Source organism: Gasterosteus aculeatus, chromosome 21, assembly GCF_964276395.1.
Source record: "Gasterosteus aculeatus chromosome 21, fGasAcu3.hap1.1, whole genome shotgun sequence".
Lineage (NCBI taxonomy): Eukaryota > Metazoa > Chordata > Actinopteri > Perciformes > Gasterosteidae > Gasterosteus > Gasterosteus aculeatus.
Window position 1 is genome coordinate 4,215,918 of NC_135708.1, and position 20,682 is coordinate 4,236,599.

General features: G+C 47.6%; 1 protein-coding gene and 1 long non-coding RNA gene across 5 annotated transcripts in view; one reads left to right on the forward strand and one right to left on the reverse strand.

The window, feature by feature from the left end:
• The window catches only part of LOC144390403 (uncharacterized), a 111,098-nt gene that overhangs the window by 36,495 nt on the left and 53,921 nt on the right, over window positions 1-20,682 (reverse strand). The gene's annotated exons all lie outside the window — the stretch shown is intronic.
• LOC120811359 (collagen alpha-1(XXI) chain-like) lies at window positions 11,546-20,254 on the forward strand. Of its 4 annotated transcripts, none has more exons than XM_078096808.1 (11): window positions 11,546-11,599; window positions 14,397-14,480; window positions 15,727-15,844; window positions 16,004-16,140; window positions 16,386-16,505; window positions 17,415-17,531; window positions 17,759-17,945; window positions 18,446-18,611; window positions 18,689-18,908; window positions 19,568-19,741; window positions 20,045-20,254. In XM_078096808.1, the coding sequence occupies exons 3-11, from the start codon at window positions 15,766-15,768 to the stop codon at window positions 20,252-20,254; spliced, it is 1,410 nt and encodes a 469-aa protein (XP_077952934.1). In that variant the 5' UTR covers window positions 11,546-11,599; window positions 14,397-14,480; window positions 15,727-15,765. The 4 variants fall into 4 exon arrangements, with proteins under 4 accessions (XP_077952934.1, XP_077952935.1, XP_077952933.1 ...); XM_078096807.1 differs by lacking the exon at window positions 11,546-11,599 and adding an exon at window positions 14,188-14,248; XM_078096809.1 differs by lacking the exon at window positions 14,397-14,480 and having other exon boundaries at window positions 11,568-11,599.

A 20,682-nucleotide genomic window follows, 5' to 3' on the forward strand; every position in this document is an offset into this window, starting at 1 on the left:
GCCAGGATGAGCCTGAACAGGGAGGAAGGTGATGAAAACCTTGTTTCTCTGGAGCTTTGTCTTGTCTCCAGGTTATAAGAGAGGACAGTGTCTCCTGACACGTTGACGGCATCATGGTGGGTTGATATGAGGCAACGTGGTCACGCTAAAGGTGACAGTCGGCCACAGACGCTCAGTGAAGAACCAACAGCTGATGGTGGACCTGGAATTAGTTTCAACTATATCGTAGAAATGAACGGAACATACCAAAAACACCCTATCCAGATAAATGTTGACATCCGGATGGAGTGAATGTGATTGTGGTTGGATGGGAATTGTTGGGAGTGGCTAGGGGGTCGTATTAGGTTACAAGCAAATGAGGAACTAACTTATGGACATTAATAGAATTATTAATAATTACTAAGATACTTCTCAGAATGAATAAATAACGGGGCACCACCCTGAACTAACAGGGACCAATAACCAATACCAATTGATATTTACTCCTTGAGAGTGAAGATGTTGGAAGGAGTTAACGTTCGAGCACTGGCAATGTATGTCAACGGTTTAGGAGTGAAGACATGTTTCTTATTCTGTGTGAGAGGGGGGGGGAGACGAGGGGGGTGCAGGGAAGGACGGCGGTGGGGTTGCGCGCAACAACAAGCGGAGTGCCGGTTATCACACTAGGGGGCGAGCGAGAGCAGCGCTGCTACAAGGGTGGCAGTGACAGTGGGGGGTCTAGACGGAACAGACCTGGGCGGCAGATGCTGGCTCTGGGGACGTGGAACGTAACCTCTCTGGGGGGGAAGGAGCCGGAGCTTGTGCGGGAGGTGGAGCGTTATCAGTTGGATCTGGTGGGGCTTACCTCTACGCACAGCCTCGGCTCTGGAACCAAACTCCTGGATAGGGGGTGGACTCTATTCTACTCCGGAGTGGCCCATGGTGTGAGGCGCCAGGCGGGTGTGGGGATACTCATAAGTCCCCGGCTGAGTGCTGCTACATTGGAGTTTACCCCAGTGGACAAAAGGGTCGCCTCCCTACGCCTTCGGGTGGTGGGGGGGGAAACTCTGACTGTTGTCTGTGCATATGCACCAAACAGCAGCTCAGAGTATTCGGCCTTTTTGGAGACCCTGAATGGAGTCCTGCATGGGGCTCCTGTAGGGGACTCCATAGTCCTACTGGGAGACTTCAATGCGCACGTGGGCGACGATGGAGATAACTGGAGAGGCGTGATTGGGAGGAATGGCCTCCCTGATCTGAACCCGAGCGGGTGTTTGTTACTGGACTTCTGTGCTAGCCACGGATTGTCCATAACAAACACCATGTTCGAACATAAGGATGTTCATAAGTGTACGTGGTACCAGAGCACCCTAGGCCAAAGATCAATGATCGATTTTGTAATCGTATCGTCTGATCTGAGGCCGCATGTTCTGGACACTCGGGTAAAGAGAGGGGCAGAGCTGTCAACTGATCACCATCTGGTTGTGAGCTGGGTCAGAGGATGGGGGAAGACTCGGGACAGACCCGGTAAACCCAAGCGTGTAGTGAGGGTGAACTGGGAACGTCTGGAGGAGGCCCCGGTCCAAAAGATTTTCAACTCACACCTCCGGCGGAGCTTCTCTCACATTCCTGTGGAGGTAGGGGACATTGAACCAGAGTGGTCTATGTTCAAAACCTCCATTGCTGAAGCCGCGGCGGTGAGTTGTGGCCTCAAGGTCTTAGGTGCATCAAGGGGCGGTAACCCTCGAACTCCGTGGTGGACACCGGTGGTCAGGGAAGCCGTCCGACTGAAGAAGGAGGCCTTCCGGGTTATGATATCCGGTGGGACTCCAGAGGCAGTTGCAGTGTACCGACAGGCTCGAAGGGCAGCAGCCTCTGCCGTGATGGAGGCAAAGCAGCGAGTATGGGAGGAGTTCGGGGTAACTATGGAGAAGGACTTTCGGTCGGCACCAAAGTGTTTTTGGAAGACCATCCGGCACCTCAGGAGGGGGAAACGGGGAACCATCCAAGCTGTCTACAGTAAGGATGGCACCCTGTTGACCGCGACTGAGGAGGTTATCGGGCGGTGGAAGGAACACTTTGAGGAACTCCTGAATCCAACTACTACGCCCTCTGTGGTGGAGGCGGAGCTGGAGGCGGAGGAGGGATCATCGTCAATTAGCCTGGTGGAAGTCACTGAGGTAGTCAAACAACTCCGCAGTGGCAAAGCCCCGGGGATTGATGAGATCCGTCCAGAGATGCTAAAGGCAATGGGTGTTGGGGGGTTGTCTTGGATGACACGCCTCTTCAACATTGCGTGGAAGTCTGGGACAGTGCCAAAAGAGTGGCAGATCGGGGTGGTGGTACCCCTCTTTAAAAAGGGGGACCAGAGAGTGTGTGCCAATTACAGGGGTATCACACTACTCAGCCTCCCGGGTAAAGTCTACTCTAAGGTGCTGGAAAGGAGGGTTCGGCCGATAGTCGAACCAAGGATTGAAGAGGAACAATGCGGTTTTCGTCCTGGTCGTGGAACAACGGACCAGCTCTTCACTCTTTCCAGGATCATAGAGGGGGCTTGGGAGTATGCTCAACCAGTCTTTTGTTTTTGTGGTCAGTGTTTTGTGGACTTGGAGAAGGCGTATGACCGGGTCCCCCGAGAGATACTGTGGGAGGTGCTGCGGGAGTACGGGGTGAGGGGGTCCTTGCTTGGGGCCATCCAATCCTTGTACGCCCAAAGCGAGAGCTGTGTTCGGGTGCTCGGCAGTAAGTCGAAGGCGTTTCCGGTTGGGGTTGGCCTTCGCCAGGGCTGCGCCTTGTCACCAATCTTGTTTGTGGTCTTCATGGACAGGATATCGAGGCGTAGTCGGGGGGAGGAGGGTCTACAGTTCGGGGGAATGCGGATCTCATCGCTGCTTTTTGCAGATGATGTGGTCCTGATGGCATCTTCCGTCTGTGACCTCCAACTCTCACTGGAGCGTTTCGCAGTCGAGTGTGAAGCGGTCGGGATGAGGATTAGCACCTCTAAATCTGAGGCCATGGTTCTCAGCAGGAAACCGATGGATTGCCTACTCCAGGTAGGGAATGTGTCCTTACCCCAAGTGAAGGAGTTCAAGTACCTTGGGGTCTTGTTCACGAGTGAGGGGAAGATGGAGTGTGAGTTTGGCCGGAGAATCGGAGCAGCGGGGGCGGTATTGCACTCGCTTTACCGCACCGTTGTGACGAAAAGAGAGCTGAGCCGGAAGGCAAAGCTCTCGATCTACCGGTCAATCTTCGTTCCTACCCTCACCTATGGTCATGAAGGATGGGTCATGACCGAAAGAACTAGGTCACGGGTACAAGCGGCCGAAATGGGTTTCCTCAGGAGAGTGGCTGGCGTCTCCCTTAGGGATAGGGTGAGAAGCTCAGCCATTCGCGAGGAGCTCGGAGTAGAGCCGCTGCTCCTTTGCGTCGAAAGGAGCCAGTTGAGGTGGTTTGGGCATCTGGTGAGGATGCCCCCTGGGCGCCTCCCTAGGGAGGTGTTTCAGGCACGGCCAGCTGGGAAGAGGCCCCGGGGAAGACCCAGGACTAGGTGGAGAGATTATATCTCTGCACTGGCCTGGGAACGCCTTGGGATCCCCCAGTCAGAGCTGGTAGATGTGGCCCGGGAAAGGGAAGTTTGGGGTCCCCTGCTGGAGCTGTTGCCCCCGCGACCCGACCCCGGATAAGCGGTTGAAGATGGATGGATGGATGGACATGTTTCTTATTCTGTGTGAGAGGGGGGGGAGACGAGGGGGGTGCAGGGAAGGACGGCGGTGGGGTTGCGCGCAACAACAAGCGGAGTGCCGGTTATCACACTAGGGGGCGAGCGAGAGCAGCGGGGCGGAAGTGAGACCGTTAAATCAAACCACCGAGGAAGACGGGAACGTTAAACAGTGTAATACGACTACTGGACGCGAGGGGCGAGCGAGAGCGAGATGCAGGAAGTGTTCCACGTATTAAAGCAGGGGGGTCCAAACTTTTTTCACTGAGGGCCACAGACAGAAAAATATGTGAAAGGTTGAGCCGCTCACTAAAGTTAAGGTATATCACCTCTAGTGTATTAACAGTAATACAAATCAATCAATCAAATGTAGGTAAATTATTATTAATAATTGAATAAACTTAAAGAAAAAAAAGTGCATAAATCACATCTCTCCATTAATGGGTTTTCATTTTTTTTACAAAAAGGGTTGGCAGCTCATCCTCAGATTGCTTCTTCGTCAGGATGGGGACCCCCTTCACAGCCCTGTATAAAGAGGGAAGGCTTTATTTAACCTACTTATGATCATCATTTATCTGCTAATGTGTTTTAGAAAATGTTATCAACTTTAATTGACTGCATTTATTAAGTAATTGGGCTTTTGAACACATGAATACTGAGTAATATATTTGAACTCGCCTACAATGGGAACAGTGTTGCACTTAATGGGAGCAGTGATGCTGCTCTGGACTGAAGGACGGCTGGCAGGTCACGAGTAAGTTTGCTGGTTGAGATGTGAAGGACATCACAGAGATGGCTGTCGCTCATTTTGGTTCTCAATCTGCTTTTGTTCAGAGTTCACAGAGAAAATGTTTGCTCGCATATGTATGTTGTGCCAAACAGACTGGTCATTCTTTTTGCGTGGCTTCACATCAGTGGAAACTTGGCCTTTTCCAAGCTCCGGTAGAAGTCGGGTAGGGAGAGGAGCTGCATCTCGATGAGTTCTAATTGCAGACTCTCTTCCACTTCTTCTGCATCCAGCAGGAAGGGAGTTGAGAACAGCTTGATTTCTTTCTCAATGACAGAAACATCTTGGAAGCGCTGATTGAATTGTGTCATAAGAGTTGTGATCACAGAAACATATTTCCCCTTTTTAGCAGAGAGGTCGGCCTTTGGATGAGCACGTTTGATTTCGGACAGCGTAGGGAAGTGCGCAAGGTTGAAGTTGCGTAGTTGTGTCTCAAAAAGACGAAGCTTCGCACAGAAAGTTGTGGTACAAGCTGGTCTTTGCCTTGTATGCTCTTGTTCAGTGAGTTCAGATGACCAGTAAGATCAACTAGAAAGGCAATAAGGGAATAAAACCGCTTCAGCACGGAGCCGCGACTAAGCCAGCGCACGTCACAATGATAGAGTACGTCCCCGTATTCAGCATCGACATCAGATAGGAAAGCTTAATTCTCTGTGGTAGAGCCCTCGTGCTCGAATTATGTAGACAGTTTTCACAACTGTGGTCATCACATCGCCAAGCTGGACTGTCTTGGCACAGAGAGCTTCTTGGTGGATGATACAGTGCAATTTTACAGCCTCGCCTCCACTCTCTGGCACCTTGGCGCACACCATAGATGCCATTCCTTTGAGCTCGCCTGTCATAGCGGGAGCCCCGTCCGTTGCAACTCCACACAGCTCGTCCCATTTAAGTTCCATGTTGTCAATTGCACCTGACACGGCTTCAAAAATGTCCTCACCCGTTGTTGTGCCCTTTAGACTCCGAAGATCAAGCAGCTCCTCCGTGATGCAAAAGTCATCGTCAACTCCCCGCAAAGAAATGAACAGTTGTGCGGCGTCTGTTGCATCTTTCATCACATGCAATGGAGTAAAAGTCAAAAGCACAAGCTTTATGTGACACTTGATTCTGTATGTTAGCTGACAAGTCTTCCATTCAACGCACAATTGTGTTTGTGGACATGCTCACGTTGTTGAATTCCTGCATCTTTTCCGGGCACATTATTCCAGCGACTTTAATGAGGCACTGTTTAACCAAGTCACCGTCTGAGAAAGCTTTCCCGCGGCGCGCTATGAGTTGAGCTACCTCATAGCTAGCTATTGTAGCGTTTTCTTGTGTGTTGTTAGCAGGGTAAAAGTACTGTTGTTGAGCCTGCAGGTTAGCTGCCATGTGCTGGACTTTGTCCTCTCGCTCAGCAGCAGTGTAGGACGTGAAGGTCGGATGCTTGGTTTCGTAGTGTCGTCGTACATTGGACTCTTTCATCACTGCAACCGTTTCATTGCAAATCAAACAGACACACTTCTCCTTGACTTCTTTGAAGAAATATTCATTTTCCCACCGTGTTTGAAATGTTCTGCATTCACTTGCTATCTTGCGTTTCTTTGCTTCTGCCATTTTGTCGTCGCGGAATTTTTTTATTTAAACATTTTTTTTGTGGAAACGCTGCATTAGGACTGCAGCTAGTGAGTAGCTCCACCTACTGGTCAAACTAAGAACTACAATACAGTCAAGGGCAAGTTTCATGTGTGGGCCACATTCCATTCTATTTTTATAATTTGCTGCGGGCCAATAAAAAATGGATCCCGGGCCGCAGTTGGCCCGCGCGCCGTACTTTGGACACCCCTGTATTAAACCAACGAGGAAGACGACAGTTGCACTGCTATGGCAACGCCATCTGTTGCTAGGGACTACGGCTTGGACGAAGGAGGGGGGATACTTAGACGCGGCGCGAGGAGATTCTGTCCCGCGACCAGCGGAACGTAGATCAGCAACGTGAATCAGGATGGTCGGATCCATGTGTGTGCAGTTACAGAACCAACGATGTGGCTGGCGATACGAAATGAAACCACAGGCAAACGGATCTCACGGCGGAGACCCGGGAAAAGAAAAGAAAATAAGGAACTATTCTGACCATGAGACATCATTCAACAGCGTAACACAGTCGGCGCTTTCACTCTCTTACAGCAAACGTATCACAGCATCAGATCAACAGGGGACATTACGACATTTGCAGGTACACATTCAAACATAAATCAAAGGTAGCGGATTCGTTGATCCGGACTCTATCGTACCACGTTATGACTGAACAAATCAAATAAACATCAAGTTCATATCAACACGCTAAATTAGTCTGCCCAGAAAACCAGTCTTACTGTTTGATGGGCGTTGGTCATCAGCTTCCAGCTGACTGAGGACAGTTGAGCTCCGCGTAGGGAAACTCAGTGGATGAAGGCGATTTCGGCCGTGGGGTCCGAACTTCTCGTTGGGAACAGAGGCGGCGGGGGGTCAGAGAGCAGCTGTCTCTCCGCTCCTCTGGAGTCAACAGGAATGAAATCAAAAGGGAAAAGGAAGCGGGACGTAGTGGAGCGCGAGTCTTGAGTTCGTCCAGCGACATTAAGACTGAAACTTGGGAAAACTTCTTTTCTGCTACACGTCTGTTCTGCCCTCAGGACGGGGGAAGTGGTGCCCCCTCCTGGCCCCTTCAACTTGGGTTGCTAGTTTGCATATATTTGTGACATGAAGTGGAAGTTTTAGATAGATGGTCTCAGGAAAATCATCCGCTGCCGTCCTTCATGTGTTCAACAGAACAAAAGGGAAAAGGAAGCGGGACGTAGTGGAGCGCGAGTCTTGAGTTCGTCCAGCGAGATTAAGACTGAAACTTGGGAATTGGAGGGAAAGAAAAGAAACCAAACAACGTTGTGTTGTCTCGATCCGTCACTAACGGTGACGGGACGGTTCACGTCCCATGAAGCTTGATCTGTAGCATGACGTCATTTCTCCCGTTTGAATTCACATCTGGTGAAAGTACAGTGACAGGTCCATTTCTTATTTGTTATCCATTCATCTTCTTCATGAATATATTCCAGCACCTCGTCGCTGTGTGACGCCTGACTGACAGTCTGTGGTCGTCTGTAAGTAGTGGTAGAAGAAGAAGAGGTGCTCCATGTGGACATGAAGGACAAAGCTGTGTGTGAGAGTGATGTAATGTCCATGTCTCCATGCTGCTCTGACCCCCCTCCTCCTTTCAGGGTGGAGCCTGATGGAGTCCGATGGTTGACACCAGGTCTGAGGAAGTGTAAGTGTGCTTTGATTCATGAAGATTCAACCATCTTCACACTGTGACATCACTCATTCACCTCTGTGATGTCATCATCAACGTGTCAGTAGATGAACACATGATTAATAACTGCAGCTGTATTGTGTCTTGTTCTCTCATCAGATTCCTGTGAACTCACAATCGACACAAACACAGTAAACAAACAACTCAAACTGTCTGACAACAACAGGAAGGTGACACATGTGGAGGAGGATCAGTCACATCCTGATCATCCAGACAGATTTGACTACTGTTATCAGCTGCTGTGTAGAACTGGTCTGACTGGTCGCTGTTACTGGGAGGTCGAGTGGAGAGGAGTCATTCATGTATCAGTGAGTTACAGAGGAATCAGGAGGAAAGGAAACAGTAGAGACTCTGTGTTTGGATCCAATGATCAGTCCTGGAGTCTGATCTGCTCTGATGTAGGTTACTCTGTCTGTCACAATAAGACAGAAACACGCATCACCTCCTCGTCCTCCTCCTCCTCCTCCTCCTCTGGTAGAGTAGCAGTGTATGTGGACTGTCCTGCTGGCTCTCTGTCCTTCTACAGAGTCTCCTCTGACACACTGATCCACCTCCACACCTTCAGCACCACATTCACTGAACCTCTTTATCCTGGGTTCAGGTTCTGGTCTTATGGTTCCTCAGTGTCTCTGTGTCCTCTTCAGGAGGGAGAGTCTCCTCCTGGTGGAGAACCTTCCTCTCTGCTCACCACATAGTTCAGTCTGTACAGCTGATGGTGGTTCATGTGGGTGTAGATGCAGGTGGAGCAGGTGAGGGGTACCTGAGCTGGTCTGGACTCTGGGGGGTCCACAGCTCTCTGGGACTCAGATGGAAGTGTGAAAGAGCTCAGCTTAATGCTGCTGTGCTCCTTCAATCAATAGATGATCATTTAGATATTGGCTCCTAATTAGGCTTTAATCTTAATCTTTATGTGTTCAAGAAGACATTTTATAAGACGCTCTTTCATCTGTCCCCCCATATGAGACAAATGTCTCTGATGATAAATTGTCCTTATCTGTGTGTGTGCTTCATTAGCATTCATGCTAATAAAATCAAGGTGTTGCTTTTTCAAGGATTGTTGGTGTGAAATCTAATTCCACGTAATCAGGTTTGTTGTGAACAAAAAGCTTTTGAAAGCTTCAGCAAACCTCTGAAGAAGGTTTAATGACAGATAATATCAGGTACTTGTGTTTTTATTACCGTTAGTATATAATAGTACAACGTTTAGTGCCTCCATGTGTTACTTTGGCTTCACAGGAATATAATTGTATGTTTGTAATGTGAATAAATGACTTTTATTGGAAACAACATGTGGTGCAGTGACTGGTCCTGGCTAGCAGGGGGACGTCAGCGATGGGATTAAACCAGTAAACATGATTCATATTCCCAACACGTATCAGTGTGAATATAATAAAGACCAAATAACACCAACAGAGACGTTCATGTTCATTTCTTTGTGATAATAACATGTTGATGTCGTACTGAACACAAACAGGAACAAGTGCTTTCACACGACTCTCCCTCTTTTCTCTCTCAACCTTTAACCAAACGTGACGACCTTTGACCTCACAGCGTCTATTTAAGGAAGTTCTCCCAAGCTTCAAATCCACAGGAATCTGAATGTGTCAGTGAATTCTTCATCGCAACATCAAATAAAATAGACTCACAACAATCGTTCAGTTTGTCATGAAATAAATATGAAGCAACATCTCAGTCAGAATGCTGCACATGAACCTCAGGTAACAGGTAAAGGTGGATTATACTTTAATCCAACTAAAAAGTAAGAAAACATACACAAAAACATGTAAATATACATTAGATTTACCGACCAAAAGATTAAAAACATAAAAGTTAAAAAAAGAAAATCAAGTTTCAAACAAACCCAAAAGATTATTTAAATTAAGTCCAGATGAATGAAGAAATGTCAGATTTCTAAAAGGTGCTGCACTTTATTGTGTGATTAATTGAAACAAATGTTGATGTTGATAATGTAGGAGACAGATAACAGGTCTGATGGACCAAACATAATGTGCAGAGGTGTCCTCTCTCCAGTAGTGATGGTGACTCTAGATGAAGACAACTGGTGGGAAACCAGTCAGAGATCCAGAGGGAGAAACCAGTCCTGTTTGGGGGGTCGTCTCATTGTTGATCCTCTAGTGACCTTGTTGTTGTTTGTTCCATCAACACCTGAAGCTGATGAACAGCCCCTCTGCTGCTCACCTGACCGACAAGAAGCTCATTCTGCTTCTACTTCTTACATCTCTCACTCTCACCAGTAGAGTGGTTACCATGGCGACGCACGCTAGCATCCGCCTGTTGCCAGGGGTGTTTATGAGAACCCCCCGTGACGCATGACCGTCGTGTGTGTGTTTAAACCTGCAGTGCGACCACAAGGTGGAGCTAGAGGACCTTTGTGATGTCATCAAGGTGGAGACAAACAGAAAGAAAAGTGTGTGTGTGTCTCAAAGGCTGCATCCTTGTAGCCTGCAGCCTTCAGCAGTCTTCTGGTCTACCTGGTCTGGTCCTCCAACAACTGCGTGGGCTGAACCGAGCGGCCTCTGAGATGGGACAGTCTGTCCTACGGGGGACTTCCTGCTTGCATCCTCTAAAAGTTGAAAGAATCAACCAACTGTCCTCTTCATTTTGATACCAGGCACAAGTGACGAATGTGCAAGAACTTTAATGGATTTGCTCCACCAACGTTAGAAAACGTTTCACTCAACGCCGGTAAAATCATCGAACATGACGTTCATTAAACGCTTGCAGAGTTGACACATACAAGTCTTCAAGTTATATAGTCTAAGGTGACAAACATCTCTGTCCTTGGGGGAGGTGTGGGGGTGCTGGATCAGCTCCTACTGGTCACCTCCACATTAAAAGGGGGGACAGGATTGTCATGCATGATTAAAGGAGACGTAAGAGACACCTAGTCAATAAAATATTACAATACAATACTTGTGTATTTATTTATGCATCCATTTAATAATAATTAAGTCATTTTTGGTCCTCCATAGGACAGGACCCCCCTGGGAAATATATTCCCAATTGCATGGCACCATCCAAACGTCAAAGTATTCCATGAGATCAAATGAGGAGCTGACCGAGGAACCGAAACACTGACAAAAGAGCCAAAAGCAAGGAGATGTTCCACCTGCAGGTGCAAACCACTGTGTCCTGTATCTCCTCCTCATCCTTCATGTGCGGTCGGCTTTGTAAAATAACGCCTCCATAATTCTCCCAATTTGCCAGGATGGTGACCAGGCTCATGACAGTTCATTGCCTGAATGAAGTCCCTCAGCAGAAGATACAAACAATAGAAGACAATATGGAGCTGTGAACATCCTTTCTGCTGGTTAGACGATGCAGAGAAGTTTCATTTAGTTGAAGCGTGTTCTACGTGCAGGCAGGACCATCTCACCTGTCACTGCAAACGCTGGTGTTTCAGTCGAGGCTTCATCCTGGAGTGTGTCAGAGGTCCAACGTGTGCGACAGATGCTCTGTCGGGTGTCGCCGCGTTAGTTAAACTCCTGCAGTGCCACCTGACCATGTGACTGCTCCTGTGTGTTGGGATAATTAAAGGGCTCAAGTGAACAGTGACCGAAAAGGCTGAAAACTCTTTAAAAGCCTTTTGCATTTCGACACTGTGCTCCGCCCACACATTGGACGTGTGTGTCCACATGAGGTGCTACTCTCAGTGGCGTCCCCTCCACCATTTGTAATGCTTGGCTGGAGCCTCCCACCCCTCCCACTGCCAACCAGAGGCAGGACTTCACCCTCCTCACTCTCCCTCATGGTTGCTGCTGCGGGCTGACAGAGGAAGGTAAGGCTTTGCCATCCTTTACTTCACTGTATGTGCTGCTGTGAAGACCTAGATGTTATATAAACTGTACGCATGTATCCAGCACAAAATAACATCTCAGGCTCGTTAGTATCAAAGTTATCTGGCTGACACAGAGTTTGGACACTTGTGCGTTTCGTCGGTTGTTGTTTGATTTGCTGCTGCTGCATGTATGACGTGTATGACGCGTGTGACATGTATGTATTTAGTAGCCTGTTCTGGACTTCATGTCAGCGCGCCATTGGTCTGTCCACCAGTGACTGTCCATCAGCACAAAGAGAAGGCTAAATATACAGTATAGGGCCTGTGATTATGGGTCAGCGAGTTGTCTGCCTCAGTGTCTCTCTGTGTGTTTTGCCATTTTCAAGCTCTGCTGTTCCTTAAGTGTGTAGTCTGAAATAACTGTTCAACGACTGAACCAGTTGGAGAGGATGGAGACGATGTTAGAAGATGGAGTGGACCTGTTTTTGCTACAGGACGCATAGTTCTGTCTGGCCAATAGGATGTCGCATGTGTACAGGATGTACTTTGTCATTCTGAGCTTGATGAAATGAATGGAATACAGACAGAAAGTACGATGGAGCCACTTCTTACCCCTCTAGCATCAGTTATAGGTGATGTGCGTCAACATGTTACGTGCATATCGTCACACGGTTTAAGGACAGAACATTTCACTCACCCTGCAAACTGTCATCTGTGACAAATACAAGTTGTGAAATCACAGCATCATCTAAAGAACGGTGTAAATGACAGTAAACAAGCTTCAACGTGGAACAACACGGATCTTTTGAAAAGGTATTGGACTCAATTTGACTACGATCACACAGTAATATCCTGACGGACCGTACATCTTCGAATCTACCACAAGGACCAAAGGATCTTCTCAGGCGTCAGTCAGAAATACATGTGAGGAATAAATGTTTAGTCCTCTTTGTTCTGTGAAGCCACCAAAGGCGTTGAGCAATCCCACCAACATGTGTGCAGGAGGAACGCTGTGTGGTGCTGCAGCCAGCGGGGATGCTGGATGTGGTTGCTGTGCTGCACTTGTGGTTTGGAAGAACTTGGGTTCACTACCTGCAGATCCCCACTGTGTGTATTTAGAAAAGCAGCCTGCTTTAAAATGAAAGAGTGGGGCGCTGAGGAGAGGACGTGGAGATGGATCAAAGCAAGGATCCTGCTGGAGACATTTGTAGAAAAGGTTCTCCTGTGTTGTCTCAGTGTTGTTCTTTGGGCCTCCTGCTGCTTTACACCATGTTCTCCTCTCACACTGGGACCCATCTGTCCTGCAACAAACACCTGTAGGAGACACTGGATACCAACTAGAGGACATGTGACTTTTCAGGAGCACAAGTTCTGGTTTCCAAGCTCTCATGTGACACTTGGAGGACGGTGTGTTGCACTGAGACCTAAAGAAGTCAAGAAGAAGAAGAAAACCACAAACACGCCACGACAACCACGTCCATTTCTCACACACGGTTTATAGTTTTAGAGTGTGTCATTGGGGCCAATTCAGAGGGCGAGCTAAATGCTAAATGCTACTCAACCAAAGACACAAAGTGTGTTTCCATCCACCTGCGACACACACGCATGGAAAAGACCCGAGAGAAAATGATATGGACTCAGAAATAACGCTTGGCTGAGGTAGAGAGTCAAAGGAACTGATCATGTGACTTCAACATCCACTGAGGTTTGTGCTCTGCTCATGTCATCTCAAATAGTGGTGGATTAAAATGGCTCATCTCAAAGGACCTACTGCAAATAATTGCATGACGGTACTGGAGGGATAGAAACATACATGTGGAAGATTTCTTCACAGCTTTATTTGAATTTTAGGGGCAGTAACAAGTGGGTGGAAACCGAGTCACTGTCAATCATCTTCCAACACGTCCTTAAAACACATAAAACCCAGTAGGGGTCCATTCAATCATCCCATTTTGAGCACATATGGTCCCTCAGTCGTGCAAACAGGCTGCAGTTCGGCCCTGTGGGGGCCTCACTGTTCACCTGTTTAAAGCCCATCTTAGCCACATGCAATTTGTGAGGGAGCAGGTTGACTGTGCATTTAGACACTACAATGACAAAGATAGTTGGTGTTATAGATTTATTCACCACATCTAGGCAGTGATCAACAACATCACCTGATATCATTCATAAATTCATTTATTTAGTTTCTTAATGCACTTATAAGCAGGAAACCATTCTCAACAGGTTTTGTATTATTTCAACTGCAGTCTTTTCCCATTGAGACGTTTGCTTTATACTGTTAACTAATTGTTTTGGAGGAAACAAATGAATTCAGAAATAGAAGCAGCTTGGTGTAATGTGACTCTAGAGAGAGAGAGAGAGCTGGGAGGAGACTGTCACAGAAAGGTTGTGGTGGCTGTTCTCTCTTCAGCTGACTGATCCTCCCCTGTCTTTAAAGCCTTTGCCAGACACTGCAGCCCTCTCTGCATTGCTTATATTTTCCGTTTCCCATCCCGGCATAGTGCTCACGTTGGTATTTTCCGGCCTAACCTTGTGGTCTGTGGAACCATGTTTGTGCTTCAAAATGAACACAGGGAGAAAACGCACTACGCTGCTGACCATACGTTGCGTGGCACAATATGGAAGCTTGGAAAAGGCTTTTACAAGGTATTCCTATATTAAATGCGACAAGTCAAAGCTTCAACGCAGCGTATTCATTAGTTCTAGAGAACAAAGGGAGTGGCCACTTTCATGGAGAGGGAGGTGCTCTCTAGCGTCGCCCGCCGCTAACTGTCTCCTCTGCCTTCTTGCCCAGGCCCATCTCAGCACCACCGACCATCTGGGTCTTTGCAACTTTTCGGAGAGCCGGGCGTTGGGATGTGTCATCAAGACTAAGAAGGTGACAATCGATGGAGATACCAGATATAGGCCGACTTGGCTTGGCAAGTCCTATCGGGGTCATGGCCGTATGAACTGACCGTTGTATGTAGGAGAGAAAAGAAGTGACCCTCTTTTCGTGTCTATGACCCCCCCTACGGTAAGCTGACTGGCTATACCCTTCCAGGATAACGTTAGCCTAGCTAGGACTCTAACCGGCACTAGGAACTAGACCGGCCCTGAAGGAGAGCCTTCCAAGCCACTGAACGTTTTTTACCATTTTTCATGCTATTTCATTATCAAACGCACTTGATGATTTTAAAAGGCAAGAAACCAACTGTAATTTAAAATACAGGAAGTCTAACAAAAATGTAAGGCCACGAGAAATATCTGGGGAAAAATGTGTAGTTCTTCATAACTCCAGCAGACCCTGCAGACCTCCCTGTGGGACAGAGCCAGATGGCTGAGAGACAAGCCCAGACCCGCCCAAGACATGTTGGAGAACCAAAGGGAGAGCTGGAGCCAATGGACGACTGCCTACTATTGTTTGTCCTCTAGTGCCAACGCACTCCTGATGGGGGCCTGCCCCCCCCCTCCCTCTCTAACTATCAATACCTCTCAGTCGGGTCAGAGCAGAGACAGTTTATCACATCTCTATTGTCATGAAGAATAACTTGACACAAGCAGAGTACCTTGTTTTGTCTAACCGAACAACAGGGTACAGTTTTACATAGGTTAGGTTGGGTATCCACAAGTGTCGGCGTAGAAGGGACATTTCCATTCAAATCCACGTAGCAACACGGTCTGAGCCCATTTCATGTGTACCACCGCCAGTGTGACCGTTGTACGCTTACTTCCACACAACTCAACAGACTTGTAGCAAGTGGTGGAGTCACTCAGGTGAGGTTTGCTATGAGGTTTAAAACAAGCAGCTTTCAAATGTTCTGCAGACCAAACGAGTCTGAGACAGTCAGTGCACAGCAATAACCATATTTAATATATTTAACTAACCGGCCAGGTCTCTGAGAAGACGTGGGCACCGACCTCCTGTTCTCGGGGGCGCCCGAGTTGTCCTGTGACTGGATATTAGCCAGGAGCCGGCTGGCAGGGGGAGTCTGCTAAAGGACTCATTTGAAGTGATTGTATTTTATTTTGACCATTGGTCAAAGACATTATCAATGAAAGGTTTGGTCAGTTGGAAAGGTCAGCCTCATGGGGGCGGAATAAAACGTCTTAAGGCCATTTTTGAAATTCTTGTTTTTTGCAAGGTTGGACTGGACCAAGGTAGACGGCTGTCCTATGCAGTGATGTTGCTGTGGTCACTGTGGAGTGCGATATTGCTGCTGGTCCCCCTTGAAGCTGCAGAGGAGGACAATGTCCGAGCAGGTAGAGTTCACTTATTATTACGCGTTAGACACTCAACTCTTGAGTCTGAAATGTTGATCATCTGTCCCTGCATTGTTAAGATGTGTCTTTGATTACACTGTGTATGTGTGTGTGTGTGTGTGTGTGTGTGTGTGTGTGTGTGTGTGTGTGTGTGTGTAGGCTGTAGCACAGCTGTCAATGACCTGGTCTATATTGTCGATGGCTCATGGAGTGTCGGCTTCTCTGACTTTGACACGGCCAAGCAGTGGCTCATCAACATCACCAGGCGGTTTGACGTCAGCTCCCATTACACACAGGTCATTTAAACCATGTGGAAAACCTTGTGACAAGATTGTTATTGCAATTAACATTTAGCGGTAACCTTCCTTTAACTCTCAGTTTGCTTACGGTTGCTCAATGGATTGTCTTCTCCTGTCGAATCAGGAACACTGTCATTCTGTTTCGGTTGTTAGCTTTGATGGATAAAAACATTCCATTGCTCCGTCGTGGTCGCGTTCCAAGCGCCTCGGAGCAATATCGGGTTTGTTTGTGTCTGCTGCAGGTGGCTGTGATCCAGTACAGTGACACGCCTCGAATGGAGATTCCTCTGGGGCAACACCAGAGCGGAGCGAAGCTCATCCAGGCCATACAGAGCATCAGCTACCTGGGAGGAAACACACAGGCAGGACAGCATGCTCTCTCTGCACCTCTGTGCCCATCTGCATGCAGGTGTTAGAAGAATATTCTACAATCAGGAAGTGTTGGGCTCCAGTCTTCTGGATAAAAACAGATTTGACAAAGTGTTTAAGGGCTGATGAATAAATCACACTAAGGGATAAGAAAGGAAAAAACACAGCTGGACAGTGTTCATGGACTGTGAAACCGTTTTATTATCAAAACAATTATTAATTGTTTAAATAATTAAATAATTCGCACATTCGTTGCGACTTATGAGGTCGAGTCCTGAGGAGAAGTACGCGGCTTTGAAGCAAATTTGGACCTGGTGGCAAAATGGTACAATTTCTGGCTCTTTGGGGAATGGAAAGATTTACATGGTATGTAATTGTATGAAAAATATCACAATGGCTTTAAAAAATGCAATTATTACATTTAGATGATTAATATAATTAAAACATTTCATGACAATGAATAATACTACTTATTTCAATTGATATTTGACACTTGACGCAATATATGTGCATATGTCCTCAATGAGCTGGTAGCTGCAACAATTGCCTCCCCGGGTTGATCGGGGCCTCGCATGCAGAAGACGGACAGCGAGCTACTTGTAAAACATTCTAAAGAGGAGCGACTCCACTCGAGCAGGTCAAAGGGTGCAAACATTCAGTTACCACAGGTGCACCACACAGCGATACCACAAGCACTTGTTTACAGGTTGTGCTGTTCCTACGGAGACTTTTAAAAGCATTTTTGTGTCCTTATAATTGTATTTGTACTCTGATGTGATGCAGCTGTCAATGGGTGGGAACCGGTGAGCATACCAGTTTACACACACACACAATCCCTCACAGCGTTGTGGGTTTTTCCGTCGGTTCTACCAGGTCCTCACTGTTCTCTGACTGTCTCCCAGACTGGCAGGGCCATCAAGTTTGCCGTGGACCACGTCTTCGCCTCCTCCAACAGAGCCAGGCAGGTCAAAAATCGCATTGCCGTCGTGGTCACTGATGGCAAATCTCAGGACGACGTGGTAAATGTCCCATTGCTGCGTTCAGGTGCCTCAGTGAAACCAAGTCATGGTTATTTGGGTGACCCATATTTGTAAGCCATGGAACCTCAAGGAGGGAGCAGCTCCCAGCATGTTGGGGAAAGCTGTAATATTATTAATATTACATCTCTGGCACTGTTTTTCCAGCATCCACTCTACGGTCTAAATGGAAGCCTCTCCACCATTCACTGCTGCCTGTGTCTCCTTAGGTGGATGCCAGTGTGGAGGCCCGAGCTCAGGGCATTACAGTGTTTGCTGTTGGAGTCGGCAGTGAGATCACCACCTCAGAGCTGGTATCCATCGCCAACAGGCCGTCATCTGCCTATGTCCTATACGCCGAAGATTACACCACCATTGACCTCATTCAAGGTTCCATGGAGCAGAAGCTCTGTGAAGGTTGATATCTAGTCCCTCTCTGTACTTGACATGTCTATAAGGACTCTTCTCAATTCTCTGTGTTACAAGTTCACGCCTTTCTTCAAACAATAACCTCGATGTGACTTGACAGATACATTCCATCATGCAGGTTGAAGTTGTGTCAATGAGTTTAGTCATAAGGGACTTGAGGAGCGCTGGGTACCTGGTAGTTCCTCCCACTTCCCATTACACTACATTATTATGCGTGTGTTAATTCCTTTAACAAGCACTTAATCATGTACCTCGTCCGCTTGCATTAGGTCAACATGTTCTAAGTTCTCACTGACTTGAGGGAAGAGCAGAGGGAAGCAGAGAGTAGCTGCAGACATTGTGTCCCCATGTAGGAGAAGCAGGACTTGACATCAATAAGGGCTTCATCTTCTTGCTTTCCCTGGACGTTCCATGTTTGCGTCATGGGTTGAGCTCAGGCTTTGGCGTGAGGTTTGCGTAGCTGACCGAATGACCTCTCTTCTTTCTAGAGTCTGTTTGTCCAACACGAATCCCGGTGGCCTCTCGGGATGAGAAAGGCTTTGAGCTGCTGCTGGGCATGAACATTCAGAAGAAGGCCAAGAAGATCCCTGGCTCTTTGATTTCGGAGGCCGCTTACGCTCTGACGGCCTCCACCGACATTACTGAGGACACCAGGTAGAATTTACAAATCCATCTGTTTACTCCATCAACTGTTGTGTGTATTTAGTATGTCGACCTCTTCCTCGTACCAGGGACATCTTCCCAGAAGGCCTCCCTCCTTCCTACGTGTTCATAGCCACCCTGCGTCTAAAGGGGACTTCTAGCCGGCTGACCTTTGACCTTTGGAGGGTGCTGTCCAAGGATAAGGAGATACAGGTCGCAGTGACACTGAGTGGAAAGGACAAAAGTGTCATCTTTACCACCACTAGCTTAACTGCAGAGGAGCAGAGAGTCACCTTCAGAGGCGTCCAGGTTGGTGTCGGGTGGAGTTTATAAATACGACAAAATACCAGAAACACAAAACATGTTACTGAACGATGAAGTAATAAAGTATTGTAATATCCGTTGCATGTCATTTTTTTATTTTATGTCAACGGTCCTCTGACAAAATGTAGTAATATATTACGTCTTCCCCGAATATTCATTCGTCACATACGTGACCTTTGGGCAGCAGAAGCCTGTGATGAAGCTGTGGTTCCCTCTCCAGTCAGAGCTGGAGGAGGAAGGAAGAAAGCTACAGTTCCTCCAGCAAGGGAAGTTAAGCCAGGAACACAAGGCAGGGAAATAGTAACTAAAAAAGGAAAGCCCAAACACTGTGGCAGCATTGTGGTAGGATCCTTCAATCAGTATGTATTATGAGTCGTGCTGTATTATACGGTCTGTTTGATGTATGAATCAAACCTGATCGTCTAAATCACTCAAATTATTCTAATGTATTATTTCACAATGTACACAGTATTTTGGACGTAGCGCGTATGATTTTGAAGGGTCTTGTTAAGCCAGGTATCCCAGCATATTATGTCTCAGCTCCTTTCAGTCGTCAGATGAAATGACTCCCAGTTAAGGATTTGTTGTACTTGAGAGGACCTTAAGAAATAAAGTATTTATGAAATATCTGTGCCTCATCTCAGACTCTTTATGACGGAAAGTGGCATCAGCTCAAAGTCCTGGTGAGACCACGTCAGGTCAGCAGTTTCCTGGACGATCTGCTGATCCAGGAAGAACTGCTGGAGCCGGTGGAGCCCATCTACATCAATGGGGAGACCCAGGTTGCTAAGAGACGGGGAACCAACCTCCCTGTGGCCGTGAGTACAAACGAGCCAACGTTTTGACTCAAAGTGCAGGGGACACGTGTGTCTGACTCACGGAGGAGTCAATCAGAGGGACGGATTCAGGTGTATCAAGCAACATTTAAACTGAGGAAATGAGATAATATTATACAAAGTGAATAACTGACTAGTCTGTGATAAAATAGGTGAAATCTCTCATTTGTCCTTCTGTAGCTCATCTGTTTGGCTCTCATAATAATTAAGTCATTTCATTAATAATCCACTACTTCTTACCCAAACAACATTTCCATTTTTCTGACCACTTGTCTTTTTATTCAGGTGGAGATTCAGAAGCTTCGTCTGTACTGTGACCCTCATCAGAGCGAGAGAGAAACGGCGTGTGAGATCTACTCTGTGGTGAGACAACTATCACCTCCCACCACATGTAGGCCCCTCGGTGTGCAGCACACGGCCTTGCAGCGGTCCTCACCCACCTGCCGGCGTCCAATCCAGAGCCACACGGTCCACACAGCTGTCTCACAGTCGTGACTGACGGAAGTCATGTGACCCTCGTGGCTCATTAGTCAGTCAAGTTCACGCCCACCAAAAGCATTTGTCCTTTCACGACGCCATAACCGAATGTCCTCTGAAGAAGGACGTTTTCCCAGCCTTCACGGTAGACCTGGTCTGGTCCTCCAACGGCCGCATAGGCCGAACAGAGCGGCCCCTGAAACGGGACGGTCTGTCCTGAGGGGGGACTTTACCTCCACTGCCCCCGTTGCCTTGACAGTAAAAGCCTCATAACAAAAATGTATAACATGCAGATAGAGAAGGTGATCTTCGGTGACTGCTCGGTCCTCATGAGGACGCACCCGCTGAAGTGAGACCAGCTAAGGAGTGGACAGTGACGAGCTGTCCCTGTATCCTGCTGGAGGGGAACCAGAGCGCCACAGATCAAGAGATGAATGTGTTCTTAT